Raw genomic sequence first — 19,497 nt, forward strand, 5'->3', positions numbered from 1 at the left:
AAGAGAAAACACAGTAGTGACAATAAATGGCTTCACCCGACCACTAACCACGAGTGGAAAAAAAGATTGATATTCTCTGAAAAAAAGGCCAAGAAAGCAGAAATCTACCGGGGTGTGTAAACTTTTGAGCACAACTGTATAGTCTTCTTGCTCCTAATTCCTATAGAGAGATAATGACCCAACCTAATCCCTATAATCAATCATGGTGGAGGCCCATCTGGAGCTCTGAGCTTTCTGTATACCATCCCCACTTACGGGGGACAGCACGGGAGGTCGCCCCCCACTATTCACAAATAATTACAAAACTGACACAAGGACTCACATTTACTGTTGTTTTATTTATGGAAATTGATTATAAAAGAAAAAAAAATGATAAACCCTGATCTGTCTGCGGGAAAAGAAGATAAACGGGCCGCACTTAAAGGGATTGTCCTACGATTGCAACTTATCACCTACCAACCTGTAGATGGGCAATCAATGCTAATTAGAGCGGGCTTCCACCTCTGCGACCCCCAATACAAGGGGTCCCGCCTACTGCCTCTCCACTCATCGTCTATGAGATTGACGGAGAGGGCGGAATCCACCACTCGCTACTTAAAGTGGCAGCGCTTTATTCGCCCTGGTTCTCACGTTTTTTTACCTGTTCCCCGGACCGGGGATACATTGTCATTTTGGAGACAACCCCTTTAATTGAGCCTCTCGCGGTCTTTCCTGAATTGCACTTTCTGCTGGGAACTGAAGAGATTTAAAATTGGACAGAAAAAGGCAAAAACTGACGTTTTATGTAAAAAAAAAATTGGAGAATGTGTTCGACAAGTCATCGATATCAGTTTGGTTGCAAAAGTCCTGACACCCGATCAGCAGCACCTGGTGTAAAGCGCTCAGCTCTGTAGTCCGCCTAGTGGTCGTTCCCGGGTACTACAGCTACAGTCACATTTAGGAGCTGAGCTGCAGTACCGGGAGCGGCCACTATGCAGCGATGAGCGCTGTGACGTTTCCGCTCTGTCCTTCCAGCAGCCATGGGACCGGATGACACCGGAGCGATGGAGCGGCCAGATGATGTGGTGGAGATTGTTATTATTAGTAGTTTATTTTATCATGTTTGAACAGATCCAGAATGTTATCCGGGTCAGAGCTGGTGTCATATAAACCATAGAGTTCAATGTTAATTTTGTGGCCTCCTGGAGCCACCAGTAGAGGGCGCTCCCTGCACATCGCTGAGGATGTGATGTCACTGTGTGCCTGTAGGGGGGGCTGTGACGCTGCTGTGATCAGGGTTTCCTTTCTTGCTGCCCGGGTCCCAGTTATGTGATGTATTTTTTTCCTGTATGTGTATTATGTTAAGCAGGGGGCGGAGTCTCGGATTCGATCATTTGCATTTGTTTTGTAATTCTATGAAATCTGTACAATGAAAATTGCTTAAAATAATTATTCTTATTTTGTAAGATCTAAAGTTGACTTTTTGTAAGTAAAAGGTCCAATAAACCGAAACGTCGTCACTGCTACGAAGGTAAAAGGGCTGCGGCCCGAATGGCGTCCTCTTGTGGGTGGTGTTGGGCTGGGGCCGGGTCAGACGTGGCAAATCTGACATTATTGATAAAATGTCACTTCCTGTATAGAGACAAAGCCACACTTCCTGTTCAAAGCCCCACCTCCACTTCCTGTATAGAGACAAAGCCACACTTCCTGTTCAAAGCCCCACCTCCACTTCCTGTATAGTGACAAAGCCCCACTTCCTGTTCAAAGCCCCACTTCCTGTATAGAGACAAAGCCCCACTTCCTGCACAGAGACAAAGTCCCACTTTCTGTTCAAAGCCCCACCTCCACTTCCTGTACAGAGACAAAGCCCCACTTCCTGTATAGACAAAACCCCACTTCCTGTGCAAAGCCCCACCCTCACTTCCTGTACAGAGACAAAGTTCCACTTCCTGTATAGACAAAGCCCCACCCTCACTTCCTGTACAGAGAAATCCCCACCCTCACTTCCTGTACAGAGACAAAGCCCCGCCCTCACTTCCTGTACAGAGAGAGCCCCACTTCCTGTATAGACAAAGCCCCACCCTCACTTCCTGTACAGAGAGAAATCCCCACCCTCACTTCCTGTACAGAGACAAAGCCCTGCCCTCACTTCCTGTACAGAGACAAAGCCTCGCCCTCACTTCCTGTACAGAGACAAAGCCCTGCCCTCACTTCCTGTACAGAGACAAAGCCCCGCCCTCACTTCCTGTACAGAGACAAAGCCCCACCCTCACTTCCTGTACAGAGAGAAATCCCCACCCTCACTTCCTGTACAGAGACAAAGCCCTGCCCTCACTTCCTGTACAGAGACAAAGCCTCGCCCTCACTTCCTGTACAGAGACAAAGCCCTGCCCTCACTTCCTGTACAGAGACAAAGCCCCGCCCTCACTTCCTGTACAGAGACAAAGCCCCGCCCCACTTCCTGTAATCGCCCGCTCTGTCCCTGTGCCTAGAGGGATTACACTTGACCACAGGCAGTGAACAGTAACATAAGACAACCCGGAGACACTTGGTGGCTGCCATCTTGCAGGCATTTTTTTTAGGGGTGAGAAATTAATTTTAAAGTGATTTGGGCATTGTGTATTTATTGTATATTCTCCTCATCACTGACATCGCAACACAAGAAGGACAATGTGTGGAAGGATGGAAATCACAAGATGGAGACAGTTTATTGAGTTTCAAATGATAGATAAATGCAGACATCTTCAAGATCTCTGGATTTCTCTAGTCTAGAGTCTGAGCCTCGTGCAGGAATCCCGGCACTTCCAGCCTCGGCTGCCATCATTGTGGTTATTGATGGTCGTGTGAGGAAAGGTTCTGTCGGGCTGAATGTACTTGGGCAAATCATCAGGATCCGCTTTTGGCAACTCCTGTATAATCACCGATCAATGACGTCCCCGATGTGCTCAATGGCAGACGCTGCAGGCACAGGAGGCCAGTCTGGAGACTGTGCAGCCACGGGAGCTGGATTAGGCCACATAGCTGGCTCACCGTCACATGAGCAACATGTAGCCTGGTGTGTTGTTAAAGAATAGCTAGAAGGATCCGGGTGTCGTACATTATACCACCACTCGCCATAACACCGGTGTGATGTTCCATTTTGCGGCCTCTTCATGGCATTGTCCATATGCTCTATAGAACCATCTCCAGCTGGTATTGGGTCCACAACAAACAGACCTCCATTCTAGTCTTGATCTGCACCAGACCCATTCCCCTGACCCCAGCTCCCTCTCTTCAGCACTTTAGAACACCAACACCGTTTGCCATGAGCTCCATGTCGTTCACGACCTGTTTCGCAACTTATCCTTCCTAGGCCTCACCAAAACATAGCTCACACCCTCCGACACATCCAACTGTTTCCCCATATTGCTCTTGTGTGCCTCTAGACTCCTTGAGCACCTCATCCACACTAACCTTTCCTCCCACCTAACTTGCTCTTCAACAACTCACAATTGGGCTTCCATCTCCTCCAGGCCACTGAAACTGCCCTTACCAAAATTAACAACTTGCTGCCAAACGAACAGACACTTCTCTATACTCCTTCTAGACTTGTATCTTCCCTTGGTAGCACAGACCTCACCCTCTCCTGGATCTCCTCATACTTTTCCAACCTCACTGTGTCTCACACACTACCTCTTTACCACACCCGTTCTCGGTCGGTGTCTCTTAAGGTTTGTCCTCGGACCCCTCCTCTTCTCCATTTATACCCTTTGCCTGCGACAGCTCATAACGTCCCATGGTTACCAGTACCACCTATACGCCGGTGACACTCAGATCTACCTCTCTGCTGTCCAGAATCACAGTGTCTATCGGCCATAGCCTTCTCCTCTCGCTTCCTACAGCTCAATGTGGAAAAAACTGAACTCTTCATCTTTCCTCCATTTTGACTAACTCAATCTATCACAATAAAGGACACCACGAGTTCCGTGTGGCGCCCTGTGCCTGGCTCGCCACAAAGACCGACTGCACATGTATTTCAATCTGTATAACATGTATTGTCAGCTTTAATGAGATTTGGTTTTCTCTGCTGTTCACCACCTACACACATTTGCCCACACTCCCTTACTGGGGCTGCTCATCTGAGCTGATAACAAGGCTTGTAGGTGCCCCCTATGAGGAGAGGGGAGGAACTTGTGTGTATCCTAGAAGGAGAAAGGGGAGGAGCTTGTGTGTGGCCCTAGAAGAAAGGGGAGGAGCTTGGGTGTGAGGTAAATTCAGAGAGTGACAGTTGAATTCAGTGTGAGGTAAAGTGAGGAGGTAACATGGAGACAGTCCTGTTCTGAGGTAACTGTTGAAACCTCTGGAGGGCCAGCTACACATTGGCGGGTATCAGTCCCTAGGCCACCTGGACTTTTAAGGTCAATGGCAAACAGAAACTATTAGCCTTTTCATAAGGAGCAGTGGAATTGCCCGGGAGCTCAGTGATGTGATAGAGTCTGGAAACTTCTAGAAGAAACGGTTTTCCTTCAGGATTCGAGTCACTGCTCGCTGGAAGGGATTAAAGATCCAGATGGGATTTTCAAGAAAAGAACAAAGATACCTATTCCCAGGTAGAGAAGTAGCTGTAGGAGGAATAGACAATCACTACACAGGAGAGAAACCAAACTCATTGGGGCAGGTCAGACCATCATCATTGTAAAGAAGGTTCCGGACTATTCTGCAGCGCTCCAGTAAAAAGTAAAAGCTCGCTGTCCTGTCTGTAACTGAATTATTCTCTGCTGCACCATCCCGTCCTCAACATCCCCAGGAACCAGCCCTGATTCGAGGGGACAACCCTAGGGCACTGCACATCACCACCTAAGTCCTGGGGACCTCCAGTAGTGCTTCGGTATACCAAAGCCAAACATCCCAACTCACCTCACAAACGCTACTTATTTTTCAACCCATCATGAAAGCCTGTCACATGCACCTAGTACGGCCACATCGCCACTCCGACCCACCCCCGTGACATCAGAGGTCTACCGGCGGCAGCACAGCTCACCAGCAACACCTGAAGTCAGCTGCCTCAGAGCCACCCTCGGCTGTGCCTTGTCCTTCAAGCTGCACACTCAAGCTCTCACCGCCTCAAACTCAGACATATTTCTACAATCCGTCCTTCCCTCAACACTGTTTACTAAAATGTTAGTGTCGTCCTCCATCTCCCGCCTCAACTACTGCCACTTTCTCCTCTGTGGCCTGCCTGCAAACACCCACGCTCCTCTCCAGTCCATCCTAAATATCTGCTGGGTGACTAATCCACATCTCTCCCCACAAATTGCTTCATTGCCTCCCAATTTCCCCATGGACTGAGATCAAAATACTGAGTGAAGAAGCAACAGACATGCTGGATTCCTTGCTTGGTCACCAGTTGTGCTGCAGGTTGGGGAGGAAGGCGCAGGACATGGGTTCTTGCTTGGCTGTATGACTACTCCTAGAGATCACTGTTCTCACCGAGATACAGGTATTGGGTTTTTGTGATAATTGACACCATCCCAAAATGTTTACCAACAAGAATGATCAGGCCTTTTCACGTGGCCACTACTTGGCCGAGCAATCTCTAGGAAATATCTGAGAAAATGTTACCAACGTCCAACTACTTTTTTCAGCCATGTTCACAGTTTTTTCTTTAGGCTTTCTTGGCAACAGCTTCAGAAAAATCATGATTACTTACCGGTAATGCTTTTTTCCAGAGTCACGACAGCGCCTCCAGAGATAGGTACGCCCCTTATTTGAACAGGAAACCCACTAAAATAAAAGGACGGTACCTCTCCACCGCATCAGTTAAGTTACAGAGCACAGAAAAGGAGTACTAGAAAAAAAAACGGGGTTAATCCAACACCAAGGATCACACCCACTAAATCGTGGAAGTCAAAAACGTGAGTAAAAAGGAAAAAAAAAAAAAGGGAGGGTGGGAAGTAGTGGCGCTGTCATGGCTCTGGAAAAAAACATTACCGGTAAGTAATCATGATTTTTCCAGTCGTCACTAGAGCGACACCAAAGAGATTCAAAAGATAACACCATTAGGGAGGGACCACAGCCTATAGAACCCTTCTACCGAATGTCATATCAGACATGGCAGAAAGATCTAGCTAGTAGTGCTTAAAAAAGGGGGGCTGAGGCCCCTGGTCTTAAAAAAACCCATGGGCCCCAACCCTAAGCCGTCCTGCACTCTGACAGCGCCACAGCACTTCTGGCTCTACGATCCTAGGACAGAAAACCAAACTGATGCGGTGGAGAGGCGTTGGAGTGGGTGGAGTGTGTCCAAATGAGGGGCGAACCCATCTCTCTGCTCTGATGGCGAAAATTCTTGGTTTATGAAGAGTTATTAGATTTCCAGTGTCTTTTCCCCTAAAAGATATTTTGCAGTCTTTTGCTTGGACGGTGCACAAGTTGGAGCAAATTATGAGGAGCCGCTTCGAAGAACAGATGTCATTTTTTTAGTATTTTTCAAAACAAAGCTCAAAAAAAAAAAAAAATGCACAAAACACCAGGACCTCAATGTTCTTATCGTAGTGAATGGAAAAAGCCTTGTGATTTTTGAAGGTCAACTCCATGAACCTCCCATCAGCGCCGAGCCGTTATTACTTTCTGCCTCCAATCTACCTACCTGAGTAACTTCATTCCCGCTTAGCCCATTCCCCACTCGATGACCACACACAATGAGCGAGCATGATTTTATTTTATATCTTTGGAACAGAATCAGTGATTAACACTGGAAAAAGGAAAAAAAATAAAATAAAATCCAACAGAAATTGACCCTTCTGAAATACATCACGTAAGTGAAGAGCTGATGTATCCTAGACCTTAAATACATTGTGGCTTGTTCAGACCATTCAGCCACTGGACCACCAGGGTCTTGCTCGAGAAGACACCATTCTACTGCTCTAGTCTACTCATCGCTAGGTCTTAGTTCTCTTCAGGGACCTCCCATCATGCCACGTCGAGGCCTCATGTCTTCGCTCTCCCAGCGAGCAGCCACCGTCTGTCCGCTAGGACGTTTTAGGCTCCTTGACGTGGACTCTCCGTTTATGTTTGTTGAGGGTGGAGTTATCAACGAAACACTTGTCACACTGGGGACAGGCGAATGGCTTCTCCCCAGTGTGGGACAATTCGTGCCTCTGCATGGTGGCTTTACAGATAAAGCCTTTCTCGCAATACTTACAGGTGTACGGCTTCTCCCCAGAATGCAGCCGTTTGTGGACCACTAAATTGGCATACTGGCAGTAACTCTTACCGCACTCGTTGCACACGTGCGGCTTTTTCTCCGCATGCATCCCTGAGTGCTTGACCACACTCGATTGCCTGGTGAATCTTCTCCCGCACACTGGACATGAGAACGGCTTCTCTCTGGTGTGGACCACCTTGTGGAGCACCAGATGGGAATGGTTTGTGAATCTCCGGCCGCACTCCGCACAGGAGAACGGTCTCTCCCCGGTGTGGATCCTTTGATGAGTTTCCATATGATTCTTGCAGGAAAACATCTTCCCGCACGTGTTACACGGGAAGGCTTTCTCCCCCGTATGAATTTTCAGGTGACGGCTGAGAGACGCCTTGTTGACAAATTTTTTGCCGCACCGCTGACATGGAAACATCTTCCCTCCTGACCTCGATTTTCTGCATCTTTTATCGGTGACTGTTAACTGATATATTATTTCAGATCTGACGGTCGGATCTTGGATGTACTCATTTTCTGTTAGAAAAAAAAGAAAAAATGTCAGAAATGTTTTCCTCCGCTGCCATCTGAATAATGTCAGAGTAAGGACAAATGAGGCCTCTCGGTGGGAGGGACCCCAATAAGTATCCACGTTTGAGGACTCAGCGTGTCCATGCATTACTCAAGATTGTAAATTTATTTTATTTAATGGTTAAAAAGGATTGCCCTCTACTCCGATACTGATGGTCTATCCTCAGGATCGGCCTTCAACATCAGCTAAAGAGGGAAGACGCCAAACACTCCCACCGATCAGCTGCCATCAGCTCCACCAACGACATTCGAAGAGGTGTGGTGGCCAATCCCAGGTACTGGAGATCATCTTCTATTGAAATGAATGACAGCTGGACAGCAGTACCCCAAAAGCTAACCAGTACATGGCATGGCGAGACGGCACCGAACACCATTTACATCTGACCAATGCAAACAGCAGATCGGTGGGGACGCCGGGTGTTGGACCCAAATTGATTGGATTGTTAGAAAGCTTGCAGTGGCTCGTTGGCGAGTATATCTATGGGCGTTACATACTGAAAATGTAGACGCCACTAGGGCGTAAAGATTGGAAACCCGGTTACATTATGTGGGGTCGTGATGCCGCCACAAGCAATTTTCATAGCAGAGATCAACGCAACTTGTGTGCGACTAATGGATTTGGGGGAAGGCAAAAATGCTTCCTAAATAAATAAATCTTTATATAGCGCTAACATATTCTGCAGCGCTTTACATACATCAGGAACGCTGTCTCTATCTGTATGGTTGTTTTTTTTTTGGAGTGTGGGAGGAAACCGGAGAACCCGGAGGAAACCCACGCAAACACGGGGAGAACATACAAACTCCTTGTAGATGGTGCCCTTGGTTGGATTCGAACCCAGGACCCCAGCGCTGCAAGACTGCAGTGCTAGCCACTGAGCCACCACAAGACTGCAGTGCTAACCACTGAGCCACCGTGCCTAGACTCATCTCCAAACTTTTACCCATTAGGCAGCGATCCGCCAGATGCTTGTCCATCTGACAACCATGTATCATCAACACCGGAGACGGTCACACTCCACACCTCTCCAAGAATAACCAGATCAGGACACTAAAAATCAGACCGCCGGATTCTCATCTACCCCAACTTCCGCTATCAGGACGAGTCAGGAGATAACCCCCCCCCCCCTTAAACTTTAGATATCAATCTTGTCCAAATCTGAGGCTCTGGCCGCTATATATCTATGTACGGCTCCCCATTGTTTCAATAATAAGGAAAAGCGATTTTTACCCTCGTGGATTCTGTCCGCTGTGTCCTCAACGACGACGTCTCTAGGCTCAGACTTCACGAGACACAGGGGGATACACGTCTGCTGAACTTCTAAAAATCACAACAAATGGTACAAGTCAAGAAGAGGTTTTCTCCCAGAGTATATGTATATATATATCCCTTCTAACTAAAGGGTTGTCCAGTGTACGAGAAAATAAAAAAAAAAAAAACCCCTCAACAATTCCAAACACCCAATGGTGAAGTCTCAGTTGATAAAAAAGGGGGGACCATAGTTCATGATCCTCGGGCTTGGCCAGAAAAACCATCCCTTGCTCCAGAGGACCCTTCCTGTGTTACATAGGCTGCCCATTGATATGAATGGGTATCGTCCTTTGCATCTCGACGTCACGGGGCTCAGTAAACTACATTGGTGCCCACAAAAAAAAAAAAAAAAAAAAAAAAAAGAAAAGACTGCCCACAAAGTCCAGACTGGACCAGGGACAAGCGACTCTTTCTCCTAACCTCTGATCTGCCCTTCTTTTGGCGTTTCAGCCTTACCCTCGTATTCTCCGGTGTCCGGCTCCTCTTTAATATGGTTCAGGGCTGGGAGACGCTGCTCAACGTCCTGGTGGTTCACGGGAACAGGTTCCCCTGCGAGAGATTAAAAGGATTGTCCCAAAAATCAAAACCTATAGACACAATAAGAGCGTTTCTGATCAAGTAGGCAGCTGGGATCTCAAGGGATTATGGAGAACAGGATCCCCAAATCCCAGCGAGTGCTTTGGTCTCTCCTGCTTCATTTAATCCGGGACTGGTGAAGATCACCCAGAACTGCCATCTTCATCACTCCCTTAGAAACCCTCCTTAGACCCTCTGCAATCAGAAATGCATCTTCTATCACAAGAACAGACCATCTGTTTCTGCTTTGGGACCATCCCCCCTTTTCTAAATAGGTACATTGAGATGGAAAACCCCTTTAAATGCTCCTCCTCGAGGCTGCTCAGTAATTGGGCTGCAGATCAGATCCATGGGCTCCAGGTTACCTTTGGCTTCGCCCACCCGCTTGTAGTTGTAATGTTCTCCGTGTCCTTCCAGATATTCCCATTCATCCTTTGAGAAATAAACCGCCACGTCCTGACACTTTAAGGGCACCTGAAATACAACCACACATAAAAGTCATCTCCTGTCAATTTGATAGGTGTGATCACTGGAGGTCTGACTGCTGGGACCGTCATCGAAACCAGGAGTCTGATGGGCCCCTTGGAATGGAGGTAAGGTTGAGCCCTTCTGCTCCATACATTTCCTACGAGAGAGCCAGAGATGGCCAAGTCTAATGGGCGGACCCCCAGCGATCAGTAATGTGTCCGCTATCCTATGTAGGGGCAATATCCTACTAACTTGGGAAAAATGTTAAAAAGGGACAACATTGGATTGCTGGGAGTTTAGAGTAGGACGGTTTTGGACAACGCCTTTAAATGACTTTTTAGAATCCTCTGCCCTAATTTTCCCACCTCACATGTCAACAGCCGGATCATCTTATTGGTCAGCTCCAGGATCTTCTTCTGATTTCGGTCCGCTATTCCCAGGAGGGTGAATGTGAGATCCGATCGCGTTGCCGTAGAGTCCGCCATGTCGTCATGAACTTCAGCAGCTTGGAGGCTGTAAGTGCACTGGTTTCCATCGGCTTCTCTCTTCACAAGTATATAATCCTGGTGGAAGAGCGTGGAAGACATTATCTATGGTGTGGCACGCCATGAGCCCGAGGCGGCTACCAAGGGAGGGCGTCCCGCCAAGAGCCCGAGGCGGCTACCAAGAGAGGGGCATCACGCCAAGAGCCCGAGGCGGCTACCAAGGGAGGGCGTCCCGCCAAGAGCCCGAGGCGGCTACCAAGGGAGGGCGTCCCGCCAAGAGCCCGAGGCGGCTACCAAGGGAGGGCGTCCCGCCAAGAGCCCGAGGCGGCTACCAAGGGAGGGCGTCCCGCCAAGAGCCCGAGGCGGCTACCAAGGGAGGGCGTCCCGCCAAGAGCCCGAGGCGGCTACCAAGGGAGGGCGTCCCGCCAAGAGCCCGAGGCGGCTACCAAGGGAGGGCGTCCCGCCAAGAGCCCGAGGCGGCTACCAAGGGAGGGCGTCCCGCCAAGAGCCTGAGGCGGCTACCAAGGGAGGGGCATCCCGCCAAGAGCCCGAGGCGGCTACCAAGGGAGGGGCATCACGCCAAGAGCCCGAGGCGGCTACCAAGGGAGGGGCATCACGCCAAGAGCCCGAGGCGGCTACCAAGGGAGGGGCATCACGCCAAGAGCCCGAGGCGGCTACCAAGGGAGGGGCATCACGCCAAGAGCCCGAGGCGGCTACCAAGGGAGGGGCATCACGCCAAGAGCCCGAGGCGGCTACCAAGGGAGGGGCATCACGCCACGAGCCCGAGGCGGCTACCAAGGGAGGGGCATCACGCCACGAGCCCGAGGCGGCTACCAAGGGAGGGGCATCACGCCACGAGCCCGAGGCGGCTACCAAGGGAGGGGCATCACGCCACGAGCCCGAGGCGGCTACCAAGGGAGGGGCATCACGCCACGAGCCCGAGGCGGCTACCAAGGGAGGGGCATCACGCCAAGAGCCCGAGGCGGCTACCAAGGGAGGGGCATCACGCCAAGAGCCTGAGGCGGCTACCAAGGGAGGGGCATCACGCCAAGAGCCCGAGGTGGCAGCCAGGGGAGGGGGAATGATATGAGTGACAGCTAGGGGAATGGGTGGGTCATGGCATGAGCCCAAGGCGGCAGCTGGGGAGGTGGGGGAAGGGATCACGCCATGAGCTGGTCTGAGTCGTTCACAGATCCTCACCTCAGTAGTCAGGAGACAGATGATCTCCAGCGTGTGATTAAGTATGGCCTCTGCCTTCTCCATTGTCTCCACACACACATGGATCCTTCTCCAAACGTTCACCGCCCTAACAAGAGAAAACGATACTTACAGCCAGAGATTAGTGCCCGTCGTGGGTATTTACAGGAATCTGTTTCACCTCACTAGTTGTGAGAGCTGTAGATAACCATTTTTTGTTTAAGGGGGGTGGGGGGGGGGGGGTGTCCGTAAGAGAACCAGCACAACCCGCCCCCCACCCCAAAAGAAAAACAACAACAAAAAAAACCAAAAACCCACACACACTACGGGTTGAGCAGGCGAACTCGACCCTGAACAACGAACCCTACACAAGTCATGGGAAGCCAAGTTCAGGGCTGTAGAATAGTTGTAGTAAGGGCTAGGGGGCTATAAAAGGAACCTGAACGGGGGTAAGAGCAGGACAATTGTTCTGCAAACAAATGTGGAAAGGGCTTCAGAGATTCTCCACAGACCAGCAATTTAAAAAAGCCCCTTACAGATTCTGTATTGCCATGATAGGAAAAAGGTGCCCCACAGAGCAACAATTTTAAAAAAGGCCCCTACAGAGTCCGTCCACAGCTCCAGCTCAGTGGGTAACTTCAACCCCAAACATCCGAGTTTCAGCACAGCCGGCTGTTGAGTCCCCCTGCCTGTGCTAAGCTGAGGATGGTCGTGCAGGTGTCACACTGACCGGATGAGTAGGTGCACCAAGCGGAGTAGTAGTACTAGTAGGAGGCGGCAAAACAGAGATAAAATGTGCATTAATTCTCGGTGGCGTTAGGACATGCACTAAAACAGTTTCTGTCTAAGGCGCAGCCCACATTACATTATACCCTGCGACCCGCTTTTCACATTTCACCATCACAGCCAAGGAGGGCGCCCTCACAAAACATTTTTATTTTTTAAAATTCCCCGATTGAGCCTGTTTTCCCAAGTTCCCCTTACACGGCCTAATTTTCAGCTCGTGTTGAGCGCAGTATACCGCTAGCTGGATTTGAGATGGAGCAGTGGTCCGCTAGCTATACTTGCTGCTGCCAGTCCCAGACATTTACACTTGAAGCTGCTCACCCATGTGGATTAGGGTCTATCCCGGGAATCTGAAGCATTTATTTTGGAGAAGAACAAAAAAAAAAATATTGTTCACAGCAGGCAGCTGTGTCTGAATACGACAACTTTCAATAATGGACCAAGAGTGGATTTCCATTTTTGGGTTTGGTGTTAATGTGGCCATTAATATACAGTGTGTCCACCCATATCCTGTCCACCGCCATTAACCTGAGAACGGCGGCAGCTATAGGCATAGAAGTGGTGTCTAGGTATAGTAAAGTAGCCATGTACTACGCAATGAAACCACCTATAGCGCCACCTGGTGGAAAACGACGGAGTTAGCATTTTTATCTCGAAAACGGAACGAGATAGAGAAAAAAAGTGAATTACAAAGTTGTATGGCATCATCAATTCAATACGAATCAACACCTTGCATACAGAAATGCTGTGATATGAAACCCATGACCCCCCCCCCCCCAAAACACTGAAGGCTGGTCACGCATATGGCGCTCATGTAACTTTGATGCTCCATGGCCCCCGTCAGCAGCAATGCACATCTGGCCTCTGCACAGCATACTGTATCTTGCTGCACGCTGTGCAATATGGTGGGTGACACGTTTGCACAAGCATCTGTGATACGTGGTCGTAGGTCCTGCAATGTTGGTGGAGGGGTCGCATACACCTGCTGTTTGATGTGACCTCACAGAAAGAAGTCCAATGGGGTCAGGTCAGGTGAGCGGAGGCCACTCCACACAGCCACCATACCCAATGACTTGTAGGAAGGTCTCCATGAGGTATCGCTTCACGTCCGCAGCCTTGTGAGTTTTACACGTTCTAATCACAGCATTTCTGTATACAAGGTGTCGATTCGTTTGGAATTGATGATGCCCTACAACTTTGTCATTCACTTTTTTTCTCTATCTTGTTCCGTTTTCGAAATAAAAATGCTAACTCCGTTGTTTTCCAGCAGGTGGCGCTATAGGTGGATTCATTGCGCAGCGCATGGCTACTTTACTATACCTAGACACCACTTCTATACCTATAGCTGCCGCCGTTCTCAAGTTAATGACGGTGGACAGGATATGGGTGGAAACTGTATTACACCGCCTGTACGCTGTGGTTTTGTACTGCTACACAAAGCTGCGTGACGCAGCGCTGTATTTCACTTCTACACCGAACTCTTCCTATTCTAATGAAGGCAATATGGCGCTGCGACTCATGATCAGACCTTTATACAGGCCGAGTCATGGGGTGCGCTGGCCAATCACAGCTATGCCAATACTTAACATGGCTGCGATGGCTCCGGAAGTGCCCACAGCCTAAAAGCTTGCTGACTGGCTGCTCCGCAACCTTCAACAAGCTTTACTCGGGTGACAAACCCGAACAGGGCGTACAGTAAAAAGTACGCGTTCGGGGTTCAGCAGTGGACCCTAAACTTTACAGTTCATGTTTGCTCATCCCTAGCCCATCGCACAACTAACCAGCGCCCAGCGGTCCCTGCAATATCACTACAGCCATCGCTAACAGGAACGCTGCAGCCAATTACTGGCCGCACATATCAGCACCACTGAGGCCAGTGATCGGCTGCAGTGGTGACGTGAAAGAGCGGTGATTGAGGCACTTATTAAAGGGATTATCTTTCTATAAGAGGATTCACTGACTGCTGGAACCCGCCAGCTCCATAGATCGGGGTCCTGCTGCGCTCGGCGTCCGCTCCATTCACTGCTCATAGGGCGGCTGGAGAAGGTGGTGAGCAGAGGCCAGCGCTCGTGACACGGAGGTGGGCTACATACAAGATTATATGCTGCTATGTAATCCATTTTATCCATATACACAGGCACTTGTTTCTTTTCTTTTGCTGCCCCCCCAAAGAAATCCCGTTCTGCCATTGAGCTTTCTGCCTCCTCATCACATTTAATGAAAGGCAAATCTTTTTATATAGGTTGTTTTTTTTTACTTCTACTGGACTCTCCCAGGCACCAGATAGTCTTTGTAACTTAATAGAAGGGCATTTCCTTTTTAAAAAGCCTTTAACTTTCACTTTTTTTTTTGGAAGCTGCGGTATATTGGGACGCTGCCCCGGGCAGTCCGGTCACCGGCTTCATCAGAGGATGGAGATGGCAGTGACAGGGGCTTTCTTGGGGTCCGCTACGGCAACCAGCAATGGAATCAGGACTGAAGCCTCTTGTGCACCCTCCAGAGCCTCCCATAGCATCTGCGCGTGCCCCCAGAGGTCCGCCTATCACTCACAGGCCCACCTAGACCCCGTAGGCCCTCCTAGCACCCAGCCCCGTAGGCTCGCCTAGCGTCCACCCTCGCCGACCCGTCCCTGCAGGGCCACCTAGAACCTGCCCACGAAGGCCAGCCTAGCCACCACCGGTTCACCTAGCGCCCACCCTCAAAGGCTTACCTAATGCCCGTGCCCACCCCCGGAGACCAGCCTAGCGCCCGTGCCCACCCCCAAAGACCAGCCTAGCGCCCGTACCCACCCCCAAAGACCAGCCTAGCGCCCGTGCCCACCCCCAAACACCAGCCTAGCGCCCGTGCCCACCCCCAAACACCAGCCTAGCGCCCGTGCCCACCCCCAAACACCAGCCTAGCGCCCGTGCCCACCCCCAAAGACCAGCCTAGCGCCCGTGCCCACCCCCAAAGACCAGCCTAGCGCCCGTGCCCACCCCCAAAGACCAGCCTAGCGCCCGTGCCCACCCCTGTAGGTCTGCCTAATGCCCGAACCCATGCCCAGAGGCCTGCCTAACGCCCGCCCCTGTAGGTCTGCCTAGCGCCCGTGCCCACCCCCTAAGACCAGCCTTGCGCCCGTGCCCACCCCCAAAGACCAGCCTAGCGCCCATGCCCACCCCCAAAGACCAGCTTAGCGCCCATGCCCACCCCCAAAGACCAGCTTAGCGCCCGTGCCCACCCCCTAAGACCAGCCTAGCGCCCGTGCCCACCCCTGTAGGTCTGCCTAATGCCCGAACCCATGCCCAGAGGCCTGCCTAACGCCCGTGCCCACCCCCTAAGACCAGCCTTGCGCCCGTGCCCACCCCCTAAGACCAGCCTTGCGCCCGTGCCCACCCCCTAAGACCAGCCTTGCGCCCGTGCCCACCCCCAAAGACCAGCCTAGCGCCCGTGCCCACCCCCAAAGACCAGCCTAGCGCCCGTGCCCACCCCCAAAGACCAGCCTAGCGCCCGTGCCCACCCCCAAAGACCAGCCTAGCGCCCGTGCCCACCCCCAAAGACCAGCCTAGCGCCCGTGCCCACCCCCAAAGACCAGCCTAGCGCCCGTGCCCACCCCCAAAGACCAGCCTAGCGCCCGTGCCCACCCCCTAAGACCAGCCTAGCGCCCCTGCCCACCCCTGTAGGTCTGCCTAATGCCCGAACCCATGCCCAGAGGCCTGCTTAACGCCCGCCCCTGTAGGTCTGCCTAGCGCCCGTGCCCACCCCCTAAGACCAGCCTTGCGCCCGTGCCCACCCCCAAAGACCAGCCTAGCGCCCATGCCCACCCCCAAAGACCAGCCTAGCGCTCGTGCCCACCCCCAAAGACCAGCCTAGCGCCCGTGCCCACCCCCAAAGACCAGCCTAGCGCCCGTGCCCACCCCCAAAGACCAGCCTAGCGCCCGTGCCCACCCCCAAAGACCAGCCTAGCGCCCGTGCCCACCCCTGTAGGTCTGCCTAATGCCCGAACCCATGCCCAGAGGCCTGCCTAACGCCCGCCCCTGTAGGTCTGCCTAGCGCCCGTGCCCACCCCCTAAGACCAGCCTTGCGCCCGTGCCCACCCCCTAAGACCAGCCTTGCGCCCGTGCCCACCCCCAAAGACCAGCCTTGCGCCCGTGCCCACCCCCAAAGACCAGCCTTGCGCCCGTGCCCACCCCCAAAGACCAGCCTAGCGCCCGTGCCCACCCCCAAAGACCAGCCTAGCGCCCGTGCCCACCCCCAAAGACCAGCCTAGCGCCCGTGCCCACCCCCAAAGACCAGCCTAGCGCCCCTGCCCACCCCTGTAGGTCTGCCTAATGCCCGAACCCATGCCCAGAGGCCTGCTTAACGCCCGCCCCTGTAGGTCTGCCTAGCGCCCGTGCCCACCCCCTAAGACCAGCCTTGCGCCCGTGCCCACCCCCAAAGACCAGCCTAGCGCCCGTGCCCACCCCCAAAGACCAGCCTAGCGCTCGTGCCCACCCCCAAAGACCAGCCTAGCGCCCGTGCCCACCCCCAAAGACCAGCCTAGCGCCCGTGCCCACCCCCAAAGACCAGCCTAGCGCCCGTGCCCACCCCCAAAGACCAGCCTAGCGCCCGTGCCCACCCCCAAAGACCAGTCTAGCGCCCGTGCCCACCCCCAAAGACCAGCCTAGCGCCCGTGCCCACCCCCAAAGACCAGCCTAGCGCCCATGCCCACCCCCAAAGACCAGCCTAGCGCCCGTGCCCACCCCCAAAGACCAGCCTAGCGCCCGTGCCCACCCCCAAAGACCAGCCTAGCGCCCATGCCCACCCCCAAAGACCAGCCTAGCGCCCGTGCCCACCCCCAAAGACCAGCCTAGCGCCCGTGCCCACCCCCAAAGACCAGCCTAGCGCCCATGCCCACCCCCAAAGACCAGCCTAGCGCCCATGCCCACCCCCAAAGACCAGCCTAGCGCCCATGCCCACCCCCAAAGACCAGCCTAGCGCCCGTGCCCACCCCCAAAGACCAGCCTAGCGCCCGTGCCCACCCCCAAAGACCAGCCTAGCGCCCGTGCCCACCCCTGTAGGTCTGCCTAATGCCCGAACCCATGCCCAGAGGCCTGCCTAACGCCCGCCCCTGTAGGTCTGCCTAGCGCCCGTGCCCACCCCCTAAGACCAGCCTAGCGCCCGTGCCCACCCCTGTAGGTCTGCCTAATGCCCGAACCCATGCCCAGAGGCCTGCCTAACGCCCGCCCCTGTAGGTCTGCCTAGCGCCCGTGCCCACCCCCTAAGACCAGCCTTGCGCCCGTGCCCACCCCTGTAGGTCTGCCTAACGTCTGAACCCACCCCCAGAGACCCGTCTAGCACCCAGAGCCACTTGCGCAGGTCATGGACCCTCACGTCCGCCAGCGCAGGCTCTGGATAGCCGTCCGGTCATCTCCCACCAGCAGAAACTTCACAGATAAAAATAAAAAGGGCCACTCTGCGGCTTCACAGACCCTTCAGATCACTCCGCGCCCCATAGATGCAGCAGTTGCCATTCACTGACAGGAAGCAGAGATCTGAAGGAAACACAAGGGAAACTCGCAGAACTTTGCTCCCCGGTAATAGCATTGCTCTGAAACTCACTGGGTAAAAAAAATAAGTGAACCCCCAAAATGTATGCAAATTCTGCAACGTGACCTTGCGTGTATGAACCAATCAGCGCCCTGACTCTGGTTGCTATAGGCAACAAGCCCATTTCTCAGCTATTTCCATATATCAGGCTCACAGGGGCAGACTCGGGGCGCATCAGCTGCGCCGCCCTCCTGCCGCCCGTATATCACAGCACACCGCGCCCGCCCGGCTCCGCTCACATGTAAACACTTTCCCAGTCCAAACACAAAGCTCCTACCTTCTCCGACCATGTGAGGGGGCGGGCTCACCGGCTCTCACACTCCTATTGGCTCCTTATTTAACGCCTCCGAAGAGCATTCTGGGAATCGTAGTTAGGTCATTGTATTCCAACTGCTAATTACGTCCTCTGCTAAACTACAACTCCCAACATGCCACGGCGGAGCCTTGTCGTATTTCATTTCCGTCCATGTATGGCAACACGGGATATGTAGTTCTACGCGGTGCGCTGATCATTAGTCTATAGCGAGGATTGAACTACAATTCCCGACAGCCTACCGGGCTCCTCAGCTGTGATTGGCTGTTGCTTTCCAGAGCGCGTCAGGTCGAGTAGTTCTACGTCACTTATTGAAGGTTGGGTTGTACTGGTGCCTGGACTACATTTCCCGAGATGCCACAGTGCTAGGATCGCTTTGATTTGTATTGGTTGCTGTCTTTACAGGCTGCTGGGATTTGTAGTTCTGCGGCAATTAAAGAAAAAATCATTGCGGTTTCCAGATTTCAGCACAAAAATACATTTTTTGGTGTTTATTGCACTTCTATAATGTTAAGCATCGAATCCTTTCCATTTTCAAGAGCTCTGCTTGTTATCGGTGAATGGAAACACGATTGATTATAACCAGTGGCTGAAACCTGTCCTGGTCGCTTCCCACTAACCCCAAAAAATGGCGTTAGAGGGACTGTCCACTACTTTTAAACACCTTATTGGTGGCAAAGAAATTAAAAATCCATCCTACCAATCGGACTGTAGTCGCTCTTGGATCCCCTTCTAAAAGGGAATATGCTGTAACCGCTGCAGCCGATCAGGAGCCATTGACTGGCTGCAGCAGTCACGTGACATGTCAAGGAGCGAAGGATCGGTGTCAGTCCAGAAGCAAAGTTTTCATTTTATTAAATATTTTATACATCAACATACAGCTGTTCATATCCAATGGTGGACATCCCCTTTAATCTTAAAGGGATAGTCCACCATTGGGGCAACTTTTCTTTTTTAACCTTAATCGCATGGATTTGGGGCTAAGAAATATTTTTGCAATTGTGCTTCATTAACCCTTTTGCCCCATTCGGCTTTTACAGGCGCTTTGGTTTCCCGA

At 52.1% G+C, this 19,497-nt stretch overlaps 1 protein-coding gene across 1 annotated transcript; it reads right to left on the reverse strand.

Moving 5' to 3' along the window:
- Positions 1 to 6,664: 6,664 nt before the first annotated feature.
- Positions 6,665 to 18,448, reverse strand: LOC142250329 (uncharacterized). Its single transcript, XM_075322472.1, has 7 exons — positions 18,405 to 18,448; positions 11,780 to 11,885; positions 10,460 to 10,657; positions 9,992 to 10,100; positions 9,507 to 9,599; positions 8,970 to 9,059; positions 6,665 to 7,687 (listed from the first exon to the last, which is right to left on the reverse strand). Exons 2-7 carry the CDS (start codon positions 11,840 to 11,842, stop codon positions 6,987 to 6,989), a joined length of 1,254 nt encoding a protein of 417 aa, XP_075178587.1. The 5' UTR covers positions 11,843 to 11,885; positions 18,405 to 18,448; the 3' UTR covers positions 6,665 to 6,986.
- Positions 18,449 to 19,497: the final 1,049 nt, after the last annotated feature.

This window comes from Anomaloglossus baeobatrachus, chromosome 9 (assembly GCF_048569485.1).
Source record: "Anomaloglossus baeobatrachus isolate aAnoBae1 chromosome 9, aAnoBae1.hap1, whole genome shotgun sequence".
Classification (NCBI taxonomy): Eukaryota; Metazoa; Chordata; class Amphibia; order Anura; family Aromobatidae; genus Anomaloglossus; species Anomaloglossus baeobatrachus.

Bases quoted from the DNA above. Each gene is read 5' to 3' on its own strand.
- LOC142250329 (XM_075322472.1), bottom strand. From the start codon at position 11,842: ATGGAGAAGGCAGAGGCCATACTTAATCACACGCTGGAGATCATCTGT. The intron at 10,658-11,779 runs GTGAGGATCTGT...CTCTTCCACCAG, and splicing joins TCTGTCTCCTGACTACTGAG to GATTATATACTTGTGAAGAG. The intron at 9,060-9,506 runs GTAAGGCTGAAA...TGTGATTTTTAG, and splicing joins GGACACCGGAGAATACGAGG to AAGTTCAGCAGACGTGTATC.